This window comes from Pteropus medius, unplaced genomic scaffold (genome assembly GCF_902729225.1).
Source record: "Pteropus medius unplaced genomic scaffold, Ma_sr-lr_union100, whole genome shotgun sequence".
Classification (NCBI taxonomy): domain Eukaryota; kingdom Metazoa; phylum Chordata; class Mammalia; order Chiroptera; family Pteropodidae; genus Pteropus; species Pteropus medius.
In genome coordinates, this window is record NW_024351730.1 from 25,103,041 (window position 1) to 25,128,485 (window position 25,445).

Below are 25,445 nucleotides of genomic sequence, written 5' to 3' on the forward strand. Positions count from 1 at the left end.
CAAGTAATCAAGGAAGTGAGTCAGATCTTGTTGCTAAGATAAGATAGTTTTCTAGGCTCCCTTATTTCCCCATATATACAACATATCAAACTCACATCCTGGATGTAATCAGAGTTCATTACAAAGAAAGGAACCCAACAGTTAATAACTTTAATAATAAACTCATTATAAAAAGAATCCCAACAGCAAATGTGTAATTTTTTAAAAAAACAAATAGTAGTTCTCAGTCCTGGATGTATATCAGGATGTATTCTTTAAATACAAACATCCAGATCTCACCTACGAGAGGTTCAGATTCGGTAGGTCTGGGATAGGTAGGGCTCAGGGTCCACACTTTGAAGAGCTTCACAGCACTTTATTCTGCACAGCTAGGAGTGAGGCTCCATTCATTGCTGCAGCCCTTTTATGGTCCTCTTCAAGTGACTTTATTTAAACTATGAATACATTTTAGATAGTTTCAATATAGACTAACCATCTCTAAGTATCTGATGCCAATAATATAACAGGACCCATTAAATAAGAAATATGAAAAAAGAGATATTTAGCAAAATTCTCTAATTGTTTCAGAAACTTGCCCAAATCTGTTTAAAATGTTTAATATCAGTAATATTTTCTGATAGAAACTACAATAAACTCATTAATAATTTTTGAAGAATATATAGCCGATAAAAGGATACTGACTTTAAATGCCTCTTTATCTTTCTCTGTGAAAGGAAAGTTGGCTGTATTAGGGGGCTAGGGAAAAGGGATGCGGAATTTGATACTGAGATAAAAATAGGCATCTCAGATAACACAGATTCCAGGCAATTATTGTCATAATTAAGGGTTCTTTAAGTCTCTTAAGAGTAAAAAGTTTGAAACATAAAAAGGTAACTGAATAGCCATATTCTACGGCTTCTATTTTTTTATACCCAGTAACAAAGAGTATAGTCCCCTCAGCGCTAAATTCAAAGTTGCCCCAGCTTATACATTCCTAGGCATACAAATAACAACAAGTGAATTGCTTTTCTACTTTTTTATGCCTTGCCATTAAATAAATACTAACTTTCAGCTTCAAATCTGTTGAAGACCTACTATGACTCATTTCACATAATATAACCAATGATATACCAACAGGGACAATATAAAATTAATTCATATATCTGTATACTGCCATTTAACAAAAACACACTAGTTATTTTATGACAGTTCAGTTCATGTTATTATGCTCCAAATGTATACCTCTAGAAAGTATTTATATTAATTGTTCAGAAAATCACAATATTCAATAAATAGAGAAATGTGCAATAGGCTTATACTTTTCTAGTCTGACTCACTCTCCACCTCTAGCACACCAATGTATTAAAAGATGACTAAACATTCTGCCAATGCTATATGATTTGTATATATCAGATCAAAAATTTCACAGTTTAAGTATAAATTACAATACTTGTAGCAAAAAAAAAATTACAGAATACAATTAGAAACATTTCAGAAGATTTAAAGCAGACGACATCATGTCTTCTTATAGGTACATGTATCATGTCCACAATGGTTTTCCATTCTTTCCATCCTACAGAATGTTTATCAGTAGCCCCTAGTTTAGCATATACCTTCAAACAAAAGGTTGTGTTTAAGTGTATCTCAAAATATTTACCTTTACAGTAGCTAAAAACCTGTCCAAAAGACTGCTAGCCAGAGCAAATGTTTCTGGGTAAAGGTTGAATTGGTACTTGAGTTTGGCCAGCCACTGAATCACTTCATCTCTCTGGGATGGAGAAACATTCTACAAGGGAACAATTAAAAGATAAAATTAAAAGAGAACAAGTTAAGTTTCAAGTTATCATCAAGAATATGTCTAGGCTTCTCTCTTATAAAAGGTTTGCAAATGCTATGGAATATGTATTTACATTTTTTAAAATGTTTTTTAAGTTTATTCAAATCTATCAAATGAGATAAACGAAGATAAGACTTTATGTATTGGTTATAGCATTTAATATCAATATCCAATACTGTCGTTCTTTATTAAAATCTTCGCTATGTTATCTCGCCATCAATCTACACTTTGAGGTGTTCAGGGAAAACATTTTAAAGTTTAGGTAACATGGTTATCAACTGATAGTAATTTTGGAATTAAGTTTTCCTAATTCTTGAGAACAAGAAAGTATAATGAATTTCTAAGGCAGCAAATAGCCGTTAAACAACCTTAGGAAATATAGAATATGATAACATAATGAAAGCCTATTAAAAACAAAACTAAAGTCAACAGGAATAAATGAAAGATATCGACAAATTACACATTTAAAGATGATAAAAGAATACCGAAGGGGAAATTCACCTGAATTAACTTACCACCTGAGAGATTATTACACAAAATGTTATTGTTGTTTTAATCTTTCTACAGATTATTTTTAACTGCTTAGTATAGGCTTAATCTTTACAAAATACACAGTTTAAAGCAATAATGATTTAAATACCCTTACTCTTGAGTTTTGCAGGCACCATAAAAATAAAACAAAACAAACCAATACTTAATTTACTAATAATAAATGAAACAGATCCTTAAGCACAACTTCTGTCAGCTAAACACAAGTACAGAAATGACTCCATGATGAATAGAAGAGTATTTGCAGTGAGAGTCTAAACAAAATTTCAACAAGCTGTACTCATAACCATTTTTTATGGAAAACTCAAAATAATATTATTTATCTTATTCCTTAGAAAGTAGAGACTTTAGCTTAAACCTTTTTTCCTGATCAGTCAGGGTCAACTTTATGAAATTAGTTCCTATCCCAGAGAGGGCATTAAGAGCTATTAAGCATGAAAGGCTGTCTGTGTATCTTGACAATGTATCTCCCCAAACAGGTATTTCAGTTGGAGTTTCTTCTCTCCTTTTGGATTTCTTTAGTGTTGTGAGGAAGCCAGGACTTGGTGCTCATTAAAACCTTTGCCATTCCATTGGTTAATTTCTCTTCTCTTATTTTATTCCAACTCTTTGGCACAACCTAGTAAAGTATTTCTTTATAATCACACATAATTTTTACATCTAGCTCTAAACTCAGTTATAACTGATATTTTATAGGTTATCTGCCATACATCCACCTTCTGGTCAATTCCTTTTGTCAAACAAAGACTGACCTTAGAAACACTGACAGGAAAATAAAATAAAGATGGTTTACAACCTCTTATATTAACATCTTACCATAGAACTAGTGTTAAGACTATGAATAATCTGAAAACTTTGGACAATCAACATTTTAACTCAATTCATACTGACAAATATTAAGTGTCTATCTTATAACATGTCCTGGGAATACAATGATGAATGAAAACTCCGTTTAAACTTCGAAACTTAAAAGTCTCATGGTGAGGCAATAATCCAAAAATGTGAAGGAAACTACGGTAAATATTAAAACAGAGATATTCACTGGGTGCTAGGGGTACACACTGGAAGGGTACCTGACCCAGTGTGGGAGTTGAGTGAAAGCTTAAGAGGAGACAGCAACTAACCTGTATCTTAAAAGTAAAAAAGCGAGGGGATCGAATGATCATTTGCAAGGCAAGGAAAGGGGTCAAATTTTTTAGCCTGTGAACTTTAATTCTAAACTATAGAAATGATGTCAACCTGAAGACAATAATAACCTATTGGTAAGCTCCTCTGACTTCCAACTAAAATTGAGGCAGGTGGAAGGTGGAAAAGAGTGCTAGAAACGATATTCTGAGATTCAGGGATACGATTCCATGAACCAAAAAGAAAACATAAAGCAGTTCATGGGACTGAAGCTGTAGGCTTAACAGGTTCAGGGAACATAGAGTAGCAGGGAAATTATGTGCTGCAGAGACTACTGTCCAACATGACAGAAGGAAGTGGAGTTAGGTCATTACAACGAGGAGCTAGATTCTCCCTCTACAAAGAAAGTCTGGAAAAGGCAGCAAAATACTACCATCTGAAGCTATGGCTTCTCTAGGAAGGAGAGAGGAAGCTGACACAGCCCTACAGCTAGGACCTACAAACATGTACTAGGTGTTAGCACCGTCATTGGTTCTACAATATCCCATTTTCCACAGAGCCCTCAGGTGCTTGCTACTTTAAGATCTCATTCTTGACTATGGGGTCCCTAAAGGGTCCCTGGGAACAAAATTTCTAGATTGAGAGGGTTAAGCATTCATCTTGGTAAATTCCTAACCACGATGAGTTATCATCTAAAATGCCAAAACTACTAAGAAAAGTAATGTTAACAAAGCCATCCCAACAAATCAATGATAAGGAAATAAATTCACACAAAGAGGTAGACAGTGATATAATCTAATGAAACTGGAGAGGCTTTTAGAGAGGCAATAAAACAATGATAGAGAGCAGCAACAAGGAACAAGAACACCATTAATTCCACCTTTATGTCAGAGATACAATGGGAGTATAGGAGAATAAACAACCCTAAATGACAGATATTACATAATGTGACTATTTGGTGTTTGGATTTAAACAAATAGCATAAACATGTAATTGTAAGAAGTGCCACAAAAGATGGACAAAATGTGCTATAAGTGTATAACACAAGGGAACAAAGTTATACAGAGATTTCCATATCATAATTATAACTACGAGTTATAACTAAATGTTTGCTCCTACAAAAGACACTCAATATGTTTTGTCCTTTCCCTCCTCTAAAAATACCTGATGCCAGAAAAAAAATTTATATTACATATAAACAATTCTTTTAAACCAATTAATAGTCAGCTATGAAAGAGACATGACAGTATCTTTGAACTTTAATATACCTTATGTTAAAGAACAGAACCAAGAAAGCATTTCTGCATGGCTAGTACTATCACCACTAGCCCTAACTAATAACCAAAAAAAAAAAAAAAAAAAAAACCCATACAAAAGCATTTCATAGTTTGAGAAGATGCCTTCTTAGTAAAGTATAACAATTCTAATACCACTTTTCAAACCAATTCAAACATGCACTAAATTAAAATAAATAGTATCAGGATAGATTTATGAAAGTTAAATTTTGTGCCTAAGTACTTCAAGGGGGAGAGGGAGGCCAGCTGGCCTACCTGCCCACCTGTTCACACCAGATAGTACTTCCTGATCAAGAGATCTGTTTTCTCTTATACGGATTGCTCAGAGTTAAGAGGGTTCATTAAGTTGGCTGAACAACTAACTATACCCAAAGAAAACTAATTTAACATGGTAAAAACAAAGGGCTTTATATCCTACATGCTGCTATGCTGACCATTAAAAGACAAATCATACCTAACTTTAAAATATATTCACCATTACCTGAAAGATTAAGTACAATCCCCCAGGCATGGCATATAAATCCCTCTGCGACCTAACTCTACAGCCTAACTCACCTTCCATCACTTTCAGCCTTAAAATCCATACTGTAAGAGTAGTACTTTTATTTCTGGTTCTTCTTTGCTCCTGCCATGCTATTTTACATCACTATTCCTTTGCTCATACTGTTCCCTCTGGTTGGAACACACTCCCTCCTCTCTTTTACCTGCCTTATGATTTATCTTTCACTATTTCAATGGCCACTCACCACCAGATACTTTTCCTGGCAACTCAAGTTAGGCTGGTACCTTCCTTGTGTTCCCACAGATTTCGTCACACCTGTGAAGTTCAACTTTTTTTTTCTTAAATTACATTTGTGCTTTTGGCTATGATGGAGTATGTAGCACCAAACCTATATTCCAGTTGAGAACAACTAGAATAACTATTAACAACAACAAAAACCTATTTTAAAGGCACTAGAACTGCTAGACAATTAGGCCTTAAGGAGCCAAGACTCTGGAGAAGAGGTAACATGAAGAGAGGAGTCAATATTCCGCAGTTTTTCCTTCACGGCCTGTGACCAGGGCAAGAGGCTGAATATGGGCAAAGAAACCAACAGGGCTTCTGGGAGTCTTATAAGGCTAGCTAGGCTGAGATAAAATTTGGAGACTTAAGGAGCCAAGAACCTAATGGGGAGGAGGAGAGCCAGAAATCTGAATGTGACACTCAGCTATTTTCCCCTTAATTCTTAAGTTGGGAAGGAAAAGGATCGACAAGGATCTAAGGAGCTAAGCAGAAAACCTCTGAAAAGCAAGAATGAGTTCAGGGGAGAGGTTCAGCATCCTTAAGGAATAAGGGGGCCTAGTGAACACTTCAAGCTTTCAACTGGAATCCTTGGCTACATACACTCTAGGAGTTGGGGGCAAACCAAAGGTAGATGAAACCATACCCAACTCCACCCCAGCCTCCAATCAGCATAGTCCCTCAATGGATTAAAGAGATTAATTTCCTACTCTGCCCACTAAAGACTGAACCCCCTAGCAGAAAGAGAACATCTAGAGCCTCTACGATTTTTCATGTCCAGCAGCCAATCACAAATTACCAGTCATAACAAGAGAAAAAAAAACCCAGTGACCCAAACCAAGAGAAAAAAGGGGATTTTGCATTATCAGAAAAGGACTTAATACACAAGAAAATAGACGAAAAGAAAGATAAAAAGATGAAGAATTTCACTAGAGAAATGACACCTATAAAAAAATCCAAAAGAAAATTCTAGTACTAAAAAGTATAATAACTGAAATTAAGAACCCAATACATAGATCTAACAACAAATTAGACATGGTTTGACACCTATGCTTTGAGGAAAATTTATAACTCTAAATGCATATGTTAAAAAAGCAGAAAAGCTGGAAAACCAATTATTTAAACATCTATGGCAAGGTAAAACAGCAAATTACACAAAGTAGAAGCAAATAAAAAAAAAAGAGCAAAACTTAAAAAAAAAATGTGCAATAGGAAAATTAACAGAATTAAAAGACTAATTGACAGACCTCTGGACAGACTGATCAAGAAAGAAAAAGCTCAAATCACCGAGAAATGAAAAAGGGTATATCACTAAGGATCTTTTATATGTTAAAAAGATATTATGAATAACTATACACAAATAACTTAAAATTTTAATAACGTGAATAAAATCCTTTAATAATATGACTTACCAAAACCAAAATAGATTTCAATAAAGACCTGATCAGTCTCATATTTACCAAAGAAACTGATTATTAAATACTTTCTCAAAAATATATGTGTAGACCCCAGTGGCTTCCCTGGTGACATCTTCCAACATTTAAGAAAGAAATAATATCAATCTAAACAAATTCAGAACATTAAAAAAAAGGCAGGAATATTTCCCATTTTACAAAACCAGCATAACTTTGTAACGAAAACCTGACGAAGCCTATCTCACTCACGAACATAAATACAAAAATCCTAAGTAAAATGTTAACAAAATCCAATGATATATAAAAATTTAACATTTATGAAAAATCTCTTAAACAAAGGCAGAGACAGGAATGTCTTTTTTAAAATAATTTTTTAATTTTTCAATTACGGCCGATATACAATATTATTTCAGGTGTACAACATAGTGTTTAGATATTTGAGGTATGATATATCTAGTACCCATCTGACAGCATACAGTGTTATTACATTATTGACTATATTCCCTATGCTATACTTTACATTCCCATGACTATTTTGTAACTACCAATTTGTAGTTCTTAATCCCTTCTCTTTTCCCTTTCACCCATCCCCCAATTCCTCTCTCATTCCCATCAGGCAAAAATGTCAAAATGTTTTCTGCATCTATGAGTTTGTTTCATTTGTTTTTTAGATTCTACACATAAGTGAAATAATATGGCATTTGCCTTTCACTCTCCACCTAGTACAATACCTCTAGGTCCATCCATGCTGCTGCAGACGGCAAGAATTATTTTTAAGGCTAACATTCCACTGTATATACATATCGCTTCTCCATCCATTCATCTACTGATGGACACTTAGGTTGCTTCCCTAAGTTTGCTATTGTAAATAATGCTGCAATGAATGAACACATGGGTGCACATGTCTTTTCAAATTAGTGTTTTGGGTTTCTTCGGATAAATACCCAGAAGTGGGATAACTAGGTCTTTCTTTGTCTCATTATATCCTTTGTTTTGTCTCTTTTGTTTGGCATAAGTATTACTACCTAGCTTCTTTTTCATTTTCATGAAATATCTTTTTCCCCTTTACTTCCAGTCTGTGTGTGTCTTTCAATCTGAAGTAAGACTCTTATAGGTAGTATAAGTAAGGGTCTTGTTTTCTTATCCATTCGGCAACCCTATCTTTTGATTGGAGCATTCAATCCATTTACATTTAAAGTAATTGTTGATAAATATGTAGTCATTGCTACTTTATTATTCATATTTTTAATCTTTTTTTCTTCTTAAAGAAGTCCCTTTAACATTTCTTGTAATACTAGTTTTGTAGTGATGAATTTCTTTAGGTTCTTGTCTGGGAAGCTCTTTATATGTCTTTTGATTCTAAATGACAGCTTTGCTAGGAAGGCGTAAATAAAAGTGGTAAAAAGTGGTATGACAACTCTGGAAATATAATTGGTGGTTCCTACTAAACCTGAATATACACATATTCTAGGTTCTAGCAATTCTGCCCCTAGAAATACACGTAACAAAAATGTATACACATGTTCGCTAAGAGACATGCACAAGAAAATGTCTCTAATGATCATCAATAGAACAGATAAATTCGTACAATGGAATAATACATGATAAAAATAAATTATGGCTATATGAAGTAAAATGTTTAAATCTTATACAAAAAAAATGCTTAGCAAAAGAAACCATACGTCTATTTCATATACATACGCATATACATATATACACACACACACACACATATATAAAATTCCAACCCAGGAAAAACTAGTTAAATTGGGAAAGTGGTTTCTTGGTGGGGAGTAGATAGATGGTAGTAAATACAAAAAGATACAAAAGAAGGGCTTCTGAGGTGCTGGTAATGTGGTGAAAATTTAGAGTTGTACACTTATGATGTGTACTCTTCTGCACATTATACTTCAAAAAACTGTTTAAGAAAAAAAGACACCAACCCGGGGAGGGAAATAGATTTATTTATTTACCAAATCCACAGATGGTCAATATAGATAACGATCATAATTTTAAAGCCAGAAAAGTGGGCCAGAATCAACAATTTTAAATTTAATAAGAATAAAGAAATGCTACAACTAAGTTAAAACCTAAAAAAGTACATCTAGCATAAGAAAAACTTTGCTTCAAAGTTAAGATACAAAATCAAGGTTTTAAAAACAAGTTCAGGGGTGGCTCCATGGTGTAGTGGTTAGCACGTCTGCTTTACACACAGAAGGTCCTGGGTTTGCGCCCCAGGTTGGAGCCACGGACCATACCTCAGGTGCACCAGGCCCCAGGTGTATCCTTGTGAAGTAGTAATACAAAACATAATAATAAAATAAACACAAGTTCAATATAAGCCAGCAACATGACATTGCTACCAAAACAAAACTTAAAAAAGTAGGGTTAAATGAAATTATCAATCCATGATGAAGTGAAGAGTTCACTTTACTGCTCATTAATGACCACAACTGAAATGTCTCAATTTAAGAAACATAGAATGTAACTAGGAAAAGAAAAACTGGGACGGTATATGGGAAATCTTGTCAAACAAAATGGTTAAAGCACAAGAAAAGAGATGACTTCATGGGTTTAACACTGTCTTTTAGCAGACAAAGGGCTATCACTTAAAATAAGAAACGGCTCTATTCTGTATTGCTCCAGTGGCCAGAAGTAAAACCAATCCGAGTGGCCACTAGAAAGAACAGTTTTAATGTTCAACTTAGGGAAAACTTTCCAATAATTTAGAGAGTTTTTCCACAGTGGAATGGACAAGTATCAAAACAGAGGATCACTTATCAGAGATGTCAGAAGAATGTTTTTTATTTCGTGGTTAGACTGAATCAGTGTTTCCCAAGTCTAGCACATACTAATAAAACTACAAAGCTTTTAAAAATACAAGTTTCCACAGCTGCTATCATAAGTAGATGTGGGTGGGCCTTGGAAGCTCCTGTAAGAAGCCTCTTGGATAATTCTATTATACCTAGTAGCACAGCTGTTCAGAAATCCTGTATTTGGACATCATATATTTATATGGCCTTTAAGATTCCTTAGTTTCAAAACTCTAATGAAAGCCATCTTTACATAAATAGCCTGAGGCAAGGTTTTATCTTTGTTGATGAAAAACATCTTTGCAAAATAAATTGAGAATATCTAAAAGTGCATGTCCCTTTGATCAGTCTTCAATTTTCTCCCCAAAACTCACATAACAAAATTATCATGTACTTGAAAGTACTATTATTATACAAAAAAAACTTCTCTAACCTGGATGAATTATAAAGAAATGATTATGTGCATTTAATGAATGTTTCCTATGAGTCTATTATATGCCAGTAAATAAAAATGACACAACCAAGAGAACTCAATCAAATCACCAAAGAATTATAATATTGTGTCGTAAGGGAAGCAGAGAACATACAGACTGGGGAGTAATAGGTCTATAATAATTTTGCATGACCACTCTGTCCTAAACTGGGGGAAGGGGAATACAAATTAAAGGAGAACTGTAAGAGAAGCTTGAAGTAAATTTAGGTGGAGGAAGAGTAAGAAAGAAGGAGAAGGAAACTGGAGGAAAGAAGCATAAAAGGTAGCTTAAAAATATTTTATTTTTCTATTTTAACCAACACTTAAAAAATTTAAAAAGTTGGAAAAGATACATGGTTTGGTTTAGAGACAAGACTGTGTTTCTCTTCTGCAAGAAATCAAGAAGGGAAATCATGGTCGGAAGGAATAGTAGAAAGGGGGGTAGAAAAGTCAGTTCCTGAGAAAGGCAGAAGAAATAAAAGAATTAGAACTAGAATACATATGTGTCCTTGGTGGTTACTCTAGTAAGCTCAAGCCCCTATAGCTCTTTACTCCCATCCCTATCTTACTATCGTCTATCTCCACCATTATCTCCTAAGCCCATCTATATTTTACAAGACTTAAGTATGGCTTCTACTTGGCATTACTAAAGGTAAACCCTTAAGTAGATCTCTTTTAGAAGTTGACACTGTTGTTTTCTGGTAATACCTCAGTAATATTTGTTAAATTGCCTAGAAAAAGAGGCCAGATTAAGTGACAATACAGCAATATATTACAATCTTCATAGATCATCACCTTCAAAGACCACATTGTAAAATTATATCATTGTTGGTTACATGCTGACTCTGAAAGAAGAAAGGAATGGTTCTTAAGGGCAGCTGTAATAAAGTTTTGAGGCTTCCTAGAATGTCAGAACGTAAGGGAAGGAATTTCCATTTTTCTCACTGTTGTATCCCCAATGCCTAGAACAGTGTATAGAATGTAGCAGATACATAATAAACATTTACTGAATGACTGAATCCCTAAGTAAACTAAAAATTGCACAAGAACACAAAAATAAAAAATGGAAAACAAAGAATAATGGGAAGAAGACTGCCTCAGGTCCAAAGTATAACTCTATTACTTATTAGTTGAAGTCTTGAGCAAATTGGGACTACTGCCTGTTTCAAAGAATTAAATGAGATATTAAATGTGATAGCATACGTAAATGCTCCTGGCATAAAAGGTATTCATTCAAGTTAACTAATCTTCAATTTGCTAAAAGACAAATAAGTAACAGTAAATGCAAAACATTTCTTGAGCTTGTGGGAAAGAATGAAAGAAGTAGGTTGGAATTAGAAAAAGCATACAGATTTCAATAGTCTATGTGCAAAGGTTAACTTAAACCAACAGAAGAGAAACTTAGATACTTGCTATTCATTCACCTACACACATAAAAAATTTCTTGGCCACTATTCTTTATCCCAAGAATAGCGCTAGGTACTAGTAATTTAAAAAAATGTGTAGAACAGCTTTTGGTGTGAACAAAACTTCAAAATTATCTGTAAAAAATAACTGATATGATAGAAGTATAAAAATTTCTAAAAGAAAAGGCATATAACCAACAGTAATTGATAGGTCAGATGGCTATCTCCCTAGAATCTTCCAACAATGGCATTACCTTAGTAGTTCACTTGAACTCCTTATAAATATTCAAGAAAGATAGGGCAATTTGTTGTTCTCTATGTTCAGCTTCCATGACTATCTATCTAGAAATAAAGGTGGCTTACATTAGTATTGAACTATGAGGAAAGAAAACACACATACCTACCTTCCTAAAGCAGTAATTCAGATAACAAAACAAACAGGCAAACAAAAATAGTTCATTCTTGTTTTGTTTCAGAATAAAACAAGATGTTTCTCAATTAAAGAACAGAGCATATCGTTTAACAGTATATACATGTCAAGGTATGACAGCAGTACATTTATTTCTAATAAAAGCCATCTATATAGAGTGAAGAGAAAAATTACCTGATTTGTAGGCATTTTCGGCACATTTACCTTCCACATCTGGGCTTCCCTAGAGATTGCCTTTTCCAACAGGAAAGACAATCTCTGGTTTTCCAAAGGCCCTGGAAACTTCATGATATCCTTTGGATCTGCCTGCCTCCCAGCTTGATGTAGCTACCTATAAAATCAAATATAAAACAATACTCTATACTTAATTACAGAGTAAGTATAGCATTGTATAAATATATTGGTTCTTAAGCAATTCATAAAACAAGTAAGGAGGTTATGAGGCAGTATGGGATTTTATAGTTCTTTAAAATGTCATATATTAAAATGTTACAATAAGTTATCTGAAACATTCTCACTTTAAATTTGAAACTCAGTTATAAAGAAAATAAAAACACGGCCATATAATTAACAGAACCTTTAGACTCTGATCAAAACATACTATTATTGTGTCAAAAAATTTAAGTCATGAGTTTTTTATACTAGGAATTCTTAAAAGGAGTTGTCCCAAATATTCCCCTTAAAAATCTAATCAGATAAGGGCCGCTAATCTTTTTCATTAAATTACATTAATCACATTAAATCCCACCCATTCCTACTTAATCAGTCTGATACCATCCCCTTAAGTATGAAACCATCTTTTTAAAATTTTCAAACAATTAGTGCAATAGGGCAAGTTACTTGAAAATAAGATCCTAAATAACAAGAGTAAGAGGTCAGAACTGAGAGTAGTTAACCTCCAGGAAGTGAAGAAGCCCTGCAGCAGGGAAATGCTGCTTTTCATTGTAAACCTCACATAATTATTTCACTTTCTCAACTATGTACCTGTATTACCTGTGTGCTTCAGATTCATGGGTTTAAAAAAAATTAATATCTGGAATTAACACATGGGAAGTTCCAAACTTGTGATAAAATTTGAAAATTTGAAAAAAAAAAAAACCTCTTCTTCAATTTCCACATTCCTACCCAACTCTATTAATTGCTTCACATACTTCACCTACTTGCTACTCAATCTACTGCAGACTCTCTCTAGTTAACTGCATTGTGATTTTTTTTTAAACTTCTGAGTTTTTGCAAATTTTCTATAATGAGCATGAAGTATCTTTCATACCAAGAAAAAGGTAAATAATTTAAGAAGGAAAAGAAATAAAACTACCCTGAAAGGCCTATTACAAAGGTAATTTCTTCTGAGAACTCTTGATTCTCTAATCTGGTGATTTCTCTCCCTGAATGCAGCTTCCAAGTATCTCACCTACTAAATTATAAACTCCTTTGTGGTCACATCTATCAACATCATCTTTTTATCACTCACTGTGGTCACAGTACTACTAGTATCCTAATGAAACAGGAACTCAACCAAAGATTCCTTTCAACATTTGGGGCCTAAAACAAAAACAACCAAAACAGAACAAAACAAAACAAATCCAAGTCTAATTTCTCTTTAGCAAGACAATCCTTCAAATGTTTGAAGGCTACTAAAAATAGCACCAATTCAATTCCTCTTTCCCATAGCTGAAAAACTATTCCAGAGTTTTGGCTCTTCTAAATTAGCACCAGTTTAACTATTAATGGAGTCTAAGATCATTAGTTTTTTTTTTTTTTTGGAGGCCACACTACAGTATCAATTCAGACAGTATTTATGGTCAACTAAAACTCTTAAAAGTCTTTCTAAGATACACTCTTAAACTCCCCCTTAACCTGCCCTACACAATTGTGTGAGGGGTTTTGGTGGCTTTTTTTTTTTTTTGGACATTCTCATTTAGAACCTTAAAAATGTATTCTTTCTTTAAAAAAAAGTTATTAAATTCCATCTACTGTTATATTCTGCTGAGATGTTCTGAGATTCCAATTTTGTTGCCTTGGAACTTTTCTCAGATTCTCCACAATTAGACAAACAGACTCACTATAATTTCATCTAAAGCAGATACAAATATTAACCTTAGAAATGAAGTATAAACTAGATGACCATCTGTCAAAAGATACTTAGAAGAAACACTTATATTGGCTCAATATCAAACTTCACAGATTCTACGTTCTTCTAAACCTAATTTTTTTTTGTCTGTAATTTATTGTTTTTTGATAAAACTTTAAACTTTACTAATTATCTCTATCATATTTCATTATCTAGCTACACCCAATAAGGTTACTCACCAGGACCCGTCACCCTTCTCAACACACTCCAATGGCTGGCTGCCCCTAGTGATTACTCTTCCTCTACAATGCATCCTTTGAAAGTTATTTTTAGAGGAGACAGAGAGGGACATATAGGATACAATTATATAAAGAAGAGTAAGATCAGGTTCAAGGGATTCCTGTTCTCCAATTTTCAAATATTTTGAAGCTTTAACAACTTTTTTAAAGCAAAGAAATCTGGGTCAAAAAAGAAATCACTGAGATGAAGGGAAAAGGTGACCTAACATATCAAAACTTATGGGATGCAATGAAAGCAGTGCTTAGTGGGAAACTCATATCTGTAAATGCCTATGTTAAAAAAAATCTCAAATCAATACTCTAACCTTCCACCTTAAGACACTAGAAAAGAGTAGTGCACACTACACCTAAAACAAGCCAGAAAAAAAAAGAACAAAAATGTTAGCATGGAAATTAATAAAGTAGACAATAGAAAAATACAGAAAAACCAATGAAATCAAAAGTTGGTTCTTTGGAAAGGTCAACAGAATTGGCAAACCATTAGCTAAACTGATCAAGAAAAAAACAGGATAAAGCGCTAAAATCAGGATTAAAGAGGGGATATTACTACCTATGTTACAGAAACAAAAAGAATTATAAAGGAATTCTATGAACTATATGCAAATAAACTGGACAATTTAGATGAAATAGGCAAATACTTAGAACCACGAACTATTAAAACTAACTTAAAAGTTAAATAGCTAATAACAAGTACATAGATTGAATTAGTAAACAAACTATTGTCGAAGAAAAGCCTATGCCAAAATGGCTTGCTTCACTGATAAATTCTACCAAACGTTTACAGAAAAAGTAATACAAATTCTTCACAAACTCTTCCAAAAAGTAAAGAGGAGCACTTCACTTATATTGAAGCCAGCTATTACCCTGCTACCAAAAGACAACAGCACTAGAAAACAATAGCCCAACATCTCTTCTAAATATAGATACGGAAGAAAATACTAGCAATCTGAATCCCACGACATAAAAAAAGAAAAAAAGTTATATACCATAACCAAATGTGATTTAGCCCAGGAATGCAAAGTTGGTTTAACATTCAGAAATCAATTAATGTAAATACACCATATCAACAGAAGAAATCATTCTTTGCTCACACTAGGGAAATGTAACAAAGGAAAAGAGAAAAGTTCAAATTCTCTTAAAGTTTAAAAATTAGGATATAAATAATGCAAATGAAAGACAAAAAGGATGAAGGATACCTGTGGGGATGTTCCAGTTTAAATGAGGCTAGAGAAAAATGAAAGTGCAGTATCTGACCCTAGACTGGATCCTGTACTAGACAGATAAATGCTATAAAGATCATTAATGGGTTAACTGACATAATGGGAACATGGACAGATTAAAGTAAATGTTTCAATGTTAAATTTACTGAAGTTAATAACTTTACTGTGATTCTTTAAGAGAATATGCTTATTCTTAGGAAATACGCACTAAAAATTTTAGGAGTAACGGGCCATAATTAATGCAATATACACACATATATATGGGGAAGAGGAAGAAAGGGAGGGATGACTATTGATAAAACAAAAGGAGTAAAATGTTAATTGGTCAATCCAGAGTTCTTTTTGAAATTACTTAAAAGTAAATAAAAAATGGAGAAATTACTTAAAAGTGGAGAATGTATAAAAGCAAAAAAAGAATTTATGGAAGTGCTTATAATATCAGAGTATTTTTTACATTCATTTTTTAAGTCTCTAGTAAGATATGATACTCTGGAAAAAGTGCTGGATTGAGTTTTTCTTTACCAACAGAACATAAGCCTATTTTCTAATACGTAAAACAGTTTGAATTAGATGAATCCTGCTAAGAAATAAAATACAAACTTACAACATTAGTCTTAAATAACAGAACATTATAGTTGTGTCCTACTATTCTATGCCCACTGTTGGACAGAAGAATTTTGGATGCTCAGATAGAAAAATCTCTAGGAACTAAAAAAACAAAGACTGTATTTTGGTTGGCATATTCCACACTGCTTTCATTGCATCCCATGTCTATCTTTATGATAGTTTTACATTTCTTCTCCCACTCTTTCAGTTGCTATTTCTGCTTCTGTTTAAGTTTAATGTCTGAGTGAAATTTATAAAATCCTTATTGTACAGCATCAGCTATATTACAAATCTACATAGAGGGCTTTCTCATCTGAGAAAAAGTGCTGCATAGTGCTGGGTATATGACAGAAAAAAAAACTATTAACATGGAATTATTATATTACCATAACACCAACCCTATTAATAATTCTGTACTGGGGCTGACTTCTGGATCTTATGTTCCTTCTAAATAAGAGTCAGTTATTGTGACCATATTAGAACTTCATGTTCTAATATTACCCCCTTGACTTTATGCCCCCTAATCTAATAATGAATTTCTTTCTCAATCTCCCATGTCTTCCCACACACTGTTCTTTCAGCTTGAAATGTCCTTCTCTAGGCTCACACCCCCCTTCCTACAGAGTTGTCATTTACATCAATCTGTGAATGGTACCCTGCCTTCCTACATCTGTACCTGGACATAGTCCTACTTTTGCATTTAATTGCTCAGAGATAATTATTGGTAGATCTGTCTCTCCTAAACATGAGTTCCTTGATGGAAAGCATGCTCCAGAGTTTAGCACTATGTCTAATAAACAATAAGAGCAGCTTACACTTGTTAAGTGCTTAAAAAAGTAAAAGCAATGAGTGCTTACTACTTGGCCAGGTACTGATGAAAGTACTATGCCAATTAACTCATTCAATCCTAAAACCTTACGAAGATGGTGTTAAGCATATTTTAAAGATGAACATGCACGGAAAGGATACTTTCCATTTTTAAAGTATAAAATCAAAGTAAAACATGTACACACACTCTCAGCTTCCGATCTTGACCAAGAAACATTTTAGAGTTCCATTCTAACCTACTAGGATGTCACAATGCCACATAAATTCAATTATCTGTAAATGAAAATCATCTCTACTGCACCTTCCCAATACTCGCTGATTCTACTAGTCTCTTCATTGGCATTAAGAAAGTTTTCCTAGTCCAGAAGCTCAGAATCTCTCACCTGTCTGGTCCTAGATTATCGAACCTAAATCTTGTCCACTCTTTCCTAATCTATATGTCCATTCCCTTCTATTTCGTCTGCCACAAATAATCCGGAAAAGCTAGAAGCAGATAACACTACTGTTGAACTTTACAACAAATTCATTTTCGGGACAGACGATATAGCAGTCAAGACTGCTACGGTTTCAATTCTGGCCACCAGGTTCTAGTTGTGTCATCTAAAGAGGTAAATCATAAATTACTTCATTTCGTGGAGCCTCAGTTTTCCTCATATGTAAAATGAGACTGGTCAGAGTCGAGGATTCAATGAGTTGCAAACCATTTAGAACAATGCCTGCCAGATGAGCCTCAACAAGTGATATTAACATCGCAACGTCACATTCTGCTCAAACGTTGAGTAGCTCCCCACTGAAAAAAAAAAAAAAAAAAGCTAAATACTTGAGCTTGGCATTCAGTGACTTTCAGTCAGATTCCTTACCTTCTACTACTACCCAATTCTCAACGCTTGCCCAAATGTTCTGCAATGGAACCTAGAGCTCAGCAGAGGTCCTTCTGCCCTCTTCAAAATTTCGCTTTTACCTGCCCTTGAGGGTGCAACTCAAATCTCACTTCCTCTCCAATTTCCCCCACCCACTGGGTAACGTTCCCCTTTCCCCGAGTTTCCGCAGCACTGGCGGTTAAGCCCATTAATTTGGAATTAGCTCCGCTTGGCAAAGTAACTCTTCTTTTGGCTCCCGCAGGAACGCTCAAATCTAAGGGTGGGAGTGTGTCCACTTATATGTGTATTACAAAGGATCGCGGAGCCTAAAAGATGCACTACCAGGGTAGGTAATCTGCAGTTCCTATAAAAAAGTTACTCGCTGGCCCGAAAGGGAACTCAACAGAGCCGTTTTCGAACTGGGCAGGTGCCGAGTTGTTCTTGCGTGGAGAGGGCGGCCGGAAGACTCCCCGTTAGAGGGAGAGACGAAGGGGGAAGGTGGGAGGTGGGCCTCGGAGCGCGCGGCTCCGGCGTTTCCCTTCCGGCGGCGCGCGCGGGCCGCGAAGAACGTCGAGCCCCCCGCCCCCGCCGGCTCACCTTCTCCTCTTCCTCCCCTTCCTCCTCCTCCTCCCTGGCAGAGCTGTAGGCCTTACAGTGGTGACGCGGGGTCATCCGGGGGCCCGTTACCACCTCATTTTCCTCAGCGCGCGGGGCGAGGACCGGGCCGACTGAGGAGGGAGAAGAGGGGAAACCGGGCCGGGGGGCGCTGGCGCTCGAGCGGGACGCACGGCTGCGGCCGGTGGGTCAGTCAGCGAATTAGTTCCATGACGACCCTGGACTTGAGGCAGCCACCGCCGGTCCCGCTCCTCCAACCGCCGCCGCTTGTGCCCGGGTGGGGAGGGGGTTCCCTCTCGCCATAGGGCGGCGGGGGCCGGGGAGAGGCGGGGGGTGAGACCGGCTCTGCCCCTGCCCGGGGGATGCACCTCCGAGGGGAAATGGTGAAAGGGAAGCAGGGGAGAAAAGAAAGAAAAAAAAAGAAGGGGAAGGGGGTAAAATAAGAAAAAGCGAGACAGAGACGCTGCCGCGTCCGCTCGCGGGGAGGCAGGGGAGGGAGAGGAGGGGAGGAAGAAGTGCCGGGCCCCTCGGCTCCACCCTCGCGGACCGATTCCTAGACGAGTGACTCCTGTAAACAACACTGAATTGGTCTCTGCCTACCCTTTTTTACTCCCCACCGCCTTCCCAGTCCAACGAACGTATGGAGAAATCCGGAAAAAAAAAGGGCTATTGGGGACGGGCTGGGGCAGGCTTTGGCCCTGGGGTATAAGGAGAATAGACATTTTCTCTGGGTTAAGAAAAGCCAAGGTGCGCGGACTCATTTTCGTTGGATGAGCGGAAGGATCTCTTATGGGCCGCACAGTGACGTCAGCGCCCCGTAAGCTGGTTGGAAGAAACGTGCGGTGGCCGGAGAGAGCGCTGCGCATGCGCCCCGGGGAAGAAAGAAGCGGCTGAGCGCTTCTCTTGGGGGTGGGGCTCTGTCGGGATGCTACTCTGGCTGAAGCTAGAGCTCCCTGGTTTTATCCAACCTAGCGTGTCTGTAGGGTTGGTAGAAGGTTTTACTGGGCAAGGGCTAGAGATTTGTTGTGCAAAATCATGTATTGTTATTGACCTCGCAAAAAATTGTGTTCTCTTCTTAACATTGACGTGTAAATAGAATTGCGATGTTTTTGCTGCCACATCCTGGGCACAGGGAGATTCTGAAGTGTTTTAGAAATCGGGAAATTCCGTGGATCATATCCTTAAGCATCTTTTTGCTTAAGGCTTCTTTTAGAACGGTAAATTATACTGCTGAAGGCTGGGAACCTGCTTATTAATGTGTCAAGGGAATTCTATCCACTTAAACAACGCATCTGAATATTTCAGACTACATTTTATTGCCAGATCTTTAACGAGTGAGTGATGACATGTAAATGTGTTTTATTTGGGCTCTTTTACTCGCTATAGTAACTTGATCATCTTTTAGTTGTTTTGATTATCAATTTGTAGAATTACAGAAAGTTTTGAAAAAGAAAAGGGAAAAAAACTCAAATTCAGTTATTTACGGAGATGGACTCTGTGATTTCCATTTCTGTCTTTTATATGCCGTTTTTAACAGTCATTAAAAAAATAATGTGTGTTGAACTTATTCAGCGGGCCAGGCTGAGTGCTAAGCTCTAGCAAACTGGAAGTAACTAAGACAGAAATAGCTCCTGCCTTCATGATCTTTACGATCCAAAAAGGATAAACATTGAGCTAATTGTCTCATTTGTTTGATTTGTTTTCTTATACATTGTATTCCCTCCCTAGAATACAAGGTCTAGAATTGCGGGTATCTTCCATGTTTTGTTTCACCCTGTATCCCTGCGTGTAAAGAGCTCTCGGTATTTGATTACTGACTGAATAAACAATTACCAGTATCAAAAGTATTAAGATGGAAAACTGCAGGCTGCTATGGAAACACTTAACTCTAGCCTAGTTAGGGATATCAGAGAAGGTTTCTTTGAGGAAGTGACATTTAAGATGAGACTTGAAACCACTGGGCAAAGAAGTGGGGAAAGAGTGATACAGGCGTAGGAAACAGCATTTGCAAAGGCTAAGTTGAGACAGTCACTGGCCGTCAGAGAAAAGAGGGGGAGAGAGCTGAGGTCCAGAGGGCCAGAGGACAGAGCAGCAAATGGGAAGCCCAAAAAGGATTTTATGTGGGTTGATTGTATTCTTTTTTCACTTTGTATAGCCTTTTTCTGTATTGCTATGTGGTCCTCCTTCTACATAACCAACATTTTTCTGCATAATACTTATGAGAGTGTAGCATTTCTGCATAATACCTTTGAGAGTGTAGCATAATTACATTGTTGGACCATGATTTTCAGTCCAACAAGAATAATTCCACTCCTAGATATGTAGCCAAGAGAAATGAAAATGTGTGCACACAAAAACTTGTACATGCATATTGACAACAGCATTATTCATAATACTCAGAAGGTGAAACAACATGAATGTCCACCAACTGATGACTACATAAATTAAATATGGTATACCTATAAAATGGAATATTAGTTGGCCATAGAAAGGAGGCATTGATATGGTGCATGTAACATGGGTGACACAAGAAAACATATAATATGCAATCTTTTATGACTGTTTTCTATCACTTAGCATAACAATTCCATTTATAGGAAATGTCCAGAATAGGCAAATCTGTAGAGACAGAAAGTAGATTAGTGGTTATTTAGGACAGGAGGCAGAAATGGGTTGGGAGATAATAGTTAAAGAGTGTTCGATTTCTTTTTAAAGAAAATGTTCTAAAATCAATTGTGGTGATGGTTGTACAATTCTAAATATACTAAAAACCATTGAGTTTTACACTTTAAATGGGTGAATTGTATGAGATGTCAATTATATATCAATAATGCTGTCACCAAAAAAAAAAAAAAATACAATATCTTCATGCATAACCTTTTTGGATTACTCCTGGGTCCAAAGATAGTTTCAGTTTTAAGGCTTTTGATGACTACCAGGCTGCCAAATTACTAGGCAGGGGAGTTGAACCAATTAAAATGTAACAACATTTAAGAGCTCTCACTTATTATATACTTATCCTTTTTGAAGTTTAGATTTATTAAAACTGTCTTACTGTCTGGGAGATTGCCAGTGACAATTTAATATACAATACTATAATGACAAGTAACTGATAGGTGATAAGGAACTAGGTCCGGTTGTCATAACAAAAAATATAAACATTCTTTTTCTTCAATATTCACTTATAAGACCTTACTTTTCATTAGTATTTCATTTTTCTTAATAACTAATATTGCTTTTACAATGAATTGTAGCTGTAAAAAATGGAAAGCCTTTAAAATTCCCTGAGGAAAAAAAATGAGGCATATAAGAAAACATATTAAGAAAACATATTAATATCCATGTATTGGTAAAGAATTTATATTTTTTCCTTTTTAAGATGTTTTTAGGAATGTTTCCCTTATGTCCTAAATAGTAAAAATAAACTACCTCTCTACATGGCATTTGATAATAATAATAACTAAAATATATTGATTATTCATTATGTACCAGGCATTGCACTAAGCATTTTTATTCTCCCATTTTTATCCCCACAGCACTCCTCTACAGAAGGTATTATTGTTGCCCCCATTTTGCAGAAGATAAAGAGGTCAAGTATATCCACAAGATTGGGCACACAGCTTGGAGAGACACTGCCAGGATTCAAAGCCAGCTTGTCTGACTCCAGAGCCTGGTGTGTTTTTGGTCACTACTCTTCACTGCCTCATCCTGTGGATATTTCTGGCTTGCATTAAATCTTCGAACAAAAATACTCACCCTATGGTTATTTTTGGCTTGCCTTTAATTTTAGAATAAATACATTTTTTAAAAAAACCTACGTTTTTAGTGAGCAGTTTATATGCGTTTCTAGAGAGTTGATTTTTGCCTGAAAAGGGGTTATTAAAATTTTCTTAGACGTTTTATTTCATGAGTGGAATATTGAATCTTGAAGTATAAACATAGCTTGCTTCAAATAAAAAGTGGTAGGGTAAGGAGACACATGAGAAACAGTGGGCTGTCATAATAAAGGTTCTGTTTTCAAATGCAAAATAGGGTACAGTGAGACCCTTTAAAAGTCTAGGACAACTAAAGGGATTCAAGTTGATGAGCAAGAAATGGTTTGTTAGCCTTAATCTTTCAAGAAAAGCAATTAGAAATGCACTTCTTACATCGTTATGAATATAAAAGACCAGGCCATTTAGTCTTTTATAAAATGAATTTCTAGCCTTGTTTGCCTTAAATGGATTTTCAGCATAACGTTCCCAGCAGACAATTTATGAAGGTACTATACCATGTAGGAGAAATAATGCCTACCAGAACAAAGGAAGTGATTTACTGTTGTTATAATCACTTTATAATCTTTTGCATCTGCCAAGATTTAAGGATCCTTCTTACAGCTTCCAAAATATTTGTTTTCATTAATTTCTACAGAGACAGAATGTAAGAGGAATAAACATCCCAAATAGATATCAAGAGAAACGGAGTTCCCATTCACCAAATAGTATAAAGACCTCCTATTTGCCATTAAGTGGGGTGGAATTACTCAGAGAAAACAAGTCAAAAATTCTAAAATATGAAGTCTCAAGCTGCTTTCCAGACTTTGGCCAACTCCAAATGTAAACTGGCTTCAAGCTTCTCATATTTAAGTACTTATTTAAAAAGGCCTCACCAAGAGGAATCACTGGTCTCAGGCTTTATTAAAAGAAGCCCCAGAAGTCACATACCAGCCACCTATTGAAAATTTGTAAATCAAAAGTCTCAGTAAAAACATTTTGTTCTTTTTTTGGTGGTATTGAAAGAAAAATACATGAAAAGAACACCTTTTACTCTTTCCAGAGTAAAGAGTAAGACAAACTGTTTTGAATCTTGAACCACCAAATTTAGTAAATTTAGGGGGGAAAAAATCTTTTTTTGTACATCTTAAGTATCCAAACTACCAAAACTATTTCTTGTCAAGTACTTATGGGGAAAGTGTAGAGAGAAAGATAAATATCTTCCAAAGCGTATTTTTAGTCTCTTCACAACATATATTTACCATAACCCTCATTTCTTCTCAGTAAAGAAAAAGAATTATGTTTAGGAAATCAACTTAAATTATCCACAATCAGGGTTTCCAAGACTTCTTTCTCACATAACTAAGCTGCTTTTATTACCAGTTGGTGATTTAGTAAATATTTGAGTCCTAATTGCATCCTGCACTAGGCACTGTAAGAGATTCTAAGGTGAGTCATATATGGTCCTGTTTATAAGAAACTTATTCATTCATTCTTTAATTCAGCAACATTTATTAATTGTGTGACCATGAGCAAATTAATCAACTTCTCTATAACTTGATCTCAGTTTTCATCGTCTGTAAAATTGGGGTAATAATATGTCACCTAGGTTTTTATGATTAAATAGGATAATATTTGCAAAAAGCATAGAAGAAACATAACATAAGAAACACTAATTGTTGTCTTAACTATTGTAAGAGTCTTTTATGTGCCAGGATTTGATTTTTTTTTTCTTTCACTTAATACAGTTAAAGATGGTTCACCCTCGAGCAGCTTTCAGCCCTGCAAGGGAAACAAACACATAAACATTGTTAATATAACATAAAAAGTTTTATAATAGTTACATGCAGAATGCTATGGCAAACCAAGAAAGCAGAGATTCTATGTGTTGGTCAGGGAAGTCTTTTATAGACTTAAACTAAATGTGGCATTAATTATTTGCTGTCTAACAAATTGCCCCAAAACTTAGCTGTGTAAGATAACTATTTAGTATCTTATAGTTTCTGAGGCTTGAGAACTATATCTCAGCTGGGTGGTTCTGCTTCAGGGTCTCATGAGGTTACAATGAAGTTGTTGGCTGGAGCTGAAGTAATGAAGGGACTGGAGGATCAGCTTCCAAATTCAGTCATATGGCTGTAGGCAGGAAGGAGGTTTCAGTTCCTTGCTATTGAAACTCTCCGTAGGGCTGCTTATGACCAGGCAGCTGGCTCAAGTAATGAGAGAGAGAGAGGAACACCAAGATAGAAGCTGCAAGTCATTTTATAACCTAATCTGGGAAATTATGTTCTCTCATTTCTGCCATATTCTATTCATTAGAAACAACTCACTAAGTCCTGCCTATATTGAGAGGAGGGGAATTAAATTTGAAGGGAAGAATATCAAAGACCTGTGAACATGTTTTTAAAACTGCCACAGCTATGAAGGGAAAAGTAAGGTTTAGCTAAGTAGAAAGGACAGATTTATGACAGTCAAGGGTGTAACAGAAAGAAAGAAAGAAAGATACTGGATTAGATAGCGTGTAAGCTAGCATGGCTAGAAAATTGAAAGGCTTGTTATATTCATATTATAGATGAGGAAACACGCTTAGACAAAATAACCTTCACAATATATACTGTATAGTTAGAAAAAGGCAGATCCAGGTCCTGAACTCATATTTCTGATTATAGAATCTATGAGATCATGGTTTCTTATCACTGCCTGTTTTAGGCACAGTTCTCCAGAAAAAAATAGAACCAATAGGATGCGTCCATATCTATATCTATATCTATATCTATATATCTATATCTGTATCTGCATCTATATCTATATGGGAGGGAGATTTATTTTAAGGAATTGGCTCACATGATTATGGAGTCTTTGTAAGTCCAAATTTTGCAGAGTAGGCTGACAGACTGGAGATACAGGGGAGAGTTGTAGTTTGTGTCCAAAAGCAGTCTGCTAGTAGAATTCCTTCTTGCTCAGGGTAAGTCAGTCTTTGTTCTATTTAGGCCTTCAACTGATTGGATGAGGCCCACCAACATTATAAAGGGTAATCTGCTTTACTCAGTTTAAATGTTAAATTTTATCCAATGAAACACCTTCACAGAAACATC

At 35.6% G+C, this 25,445-nt stretch overlaps 2 protein-coding genes across 3 annotated transcripts in view; one reads left to right on the forward strand and one right to left on the reverse strand.

Moving 5' to 3' along the window:
- The window catches only part of CCNI (cyclin I), a 28,029-nt gene extending 8,921 nt beyond the window's left edge, over positions 1-19,108 (reverse strand). Inside the window, exons 1-3 of one of the 2 annotated variants that reach the window (XM_039845518.1) lie at positions 18,584-19,108; positions 12,277-12,433; positions 1,637-1,765 (exon numbers count right to left, since the gene is read on the reverse strand). In XM_039845518.1, coding sequence (XP_039701452.1) covers positions 1,637-1,765; positions 12,277-12,390 — 243 coding nt within the window. In that variant the 5' untranslated portion in view covers positions 12,391-12,433; positions 18,584-19,108. The remainder of the gene's footprint in view (positions 1-1,636; positions 1,766-12,276; positions 12,434-18,583) is intronic. The other variant, XM_039845519.1, reaches the window with a different exon arrangement.
- The window catches only part of SEPTIN11 (septin 11), a 119,839-nt gene extending 97,638 nt beyond the window's left edge, over positions 1-22,201 (forward strand). Inside the window, exon 10 of the mRNA XM_039845514.1 lies at positions 22,138-22,201. Coding sequence (XP_039701448.1) covers positions 22,138-22,186 — 49 coding nt within the window. The 3' untranslated portion in view covers positions 22,187-22,201. The remainder of the gene's footprint in view (positions 1-22,137) is intronic.
- The last annotated feature ends 3,244 nt before the right edge of the window (positions 22,202-25,445 follow it).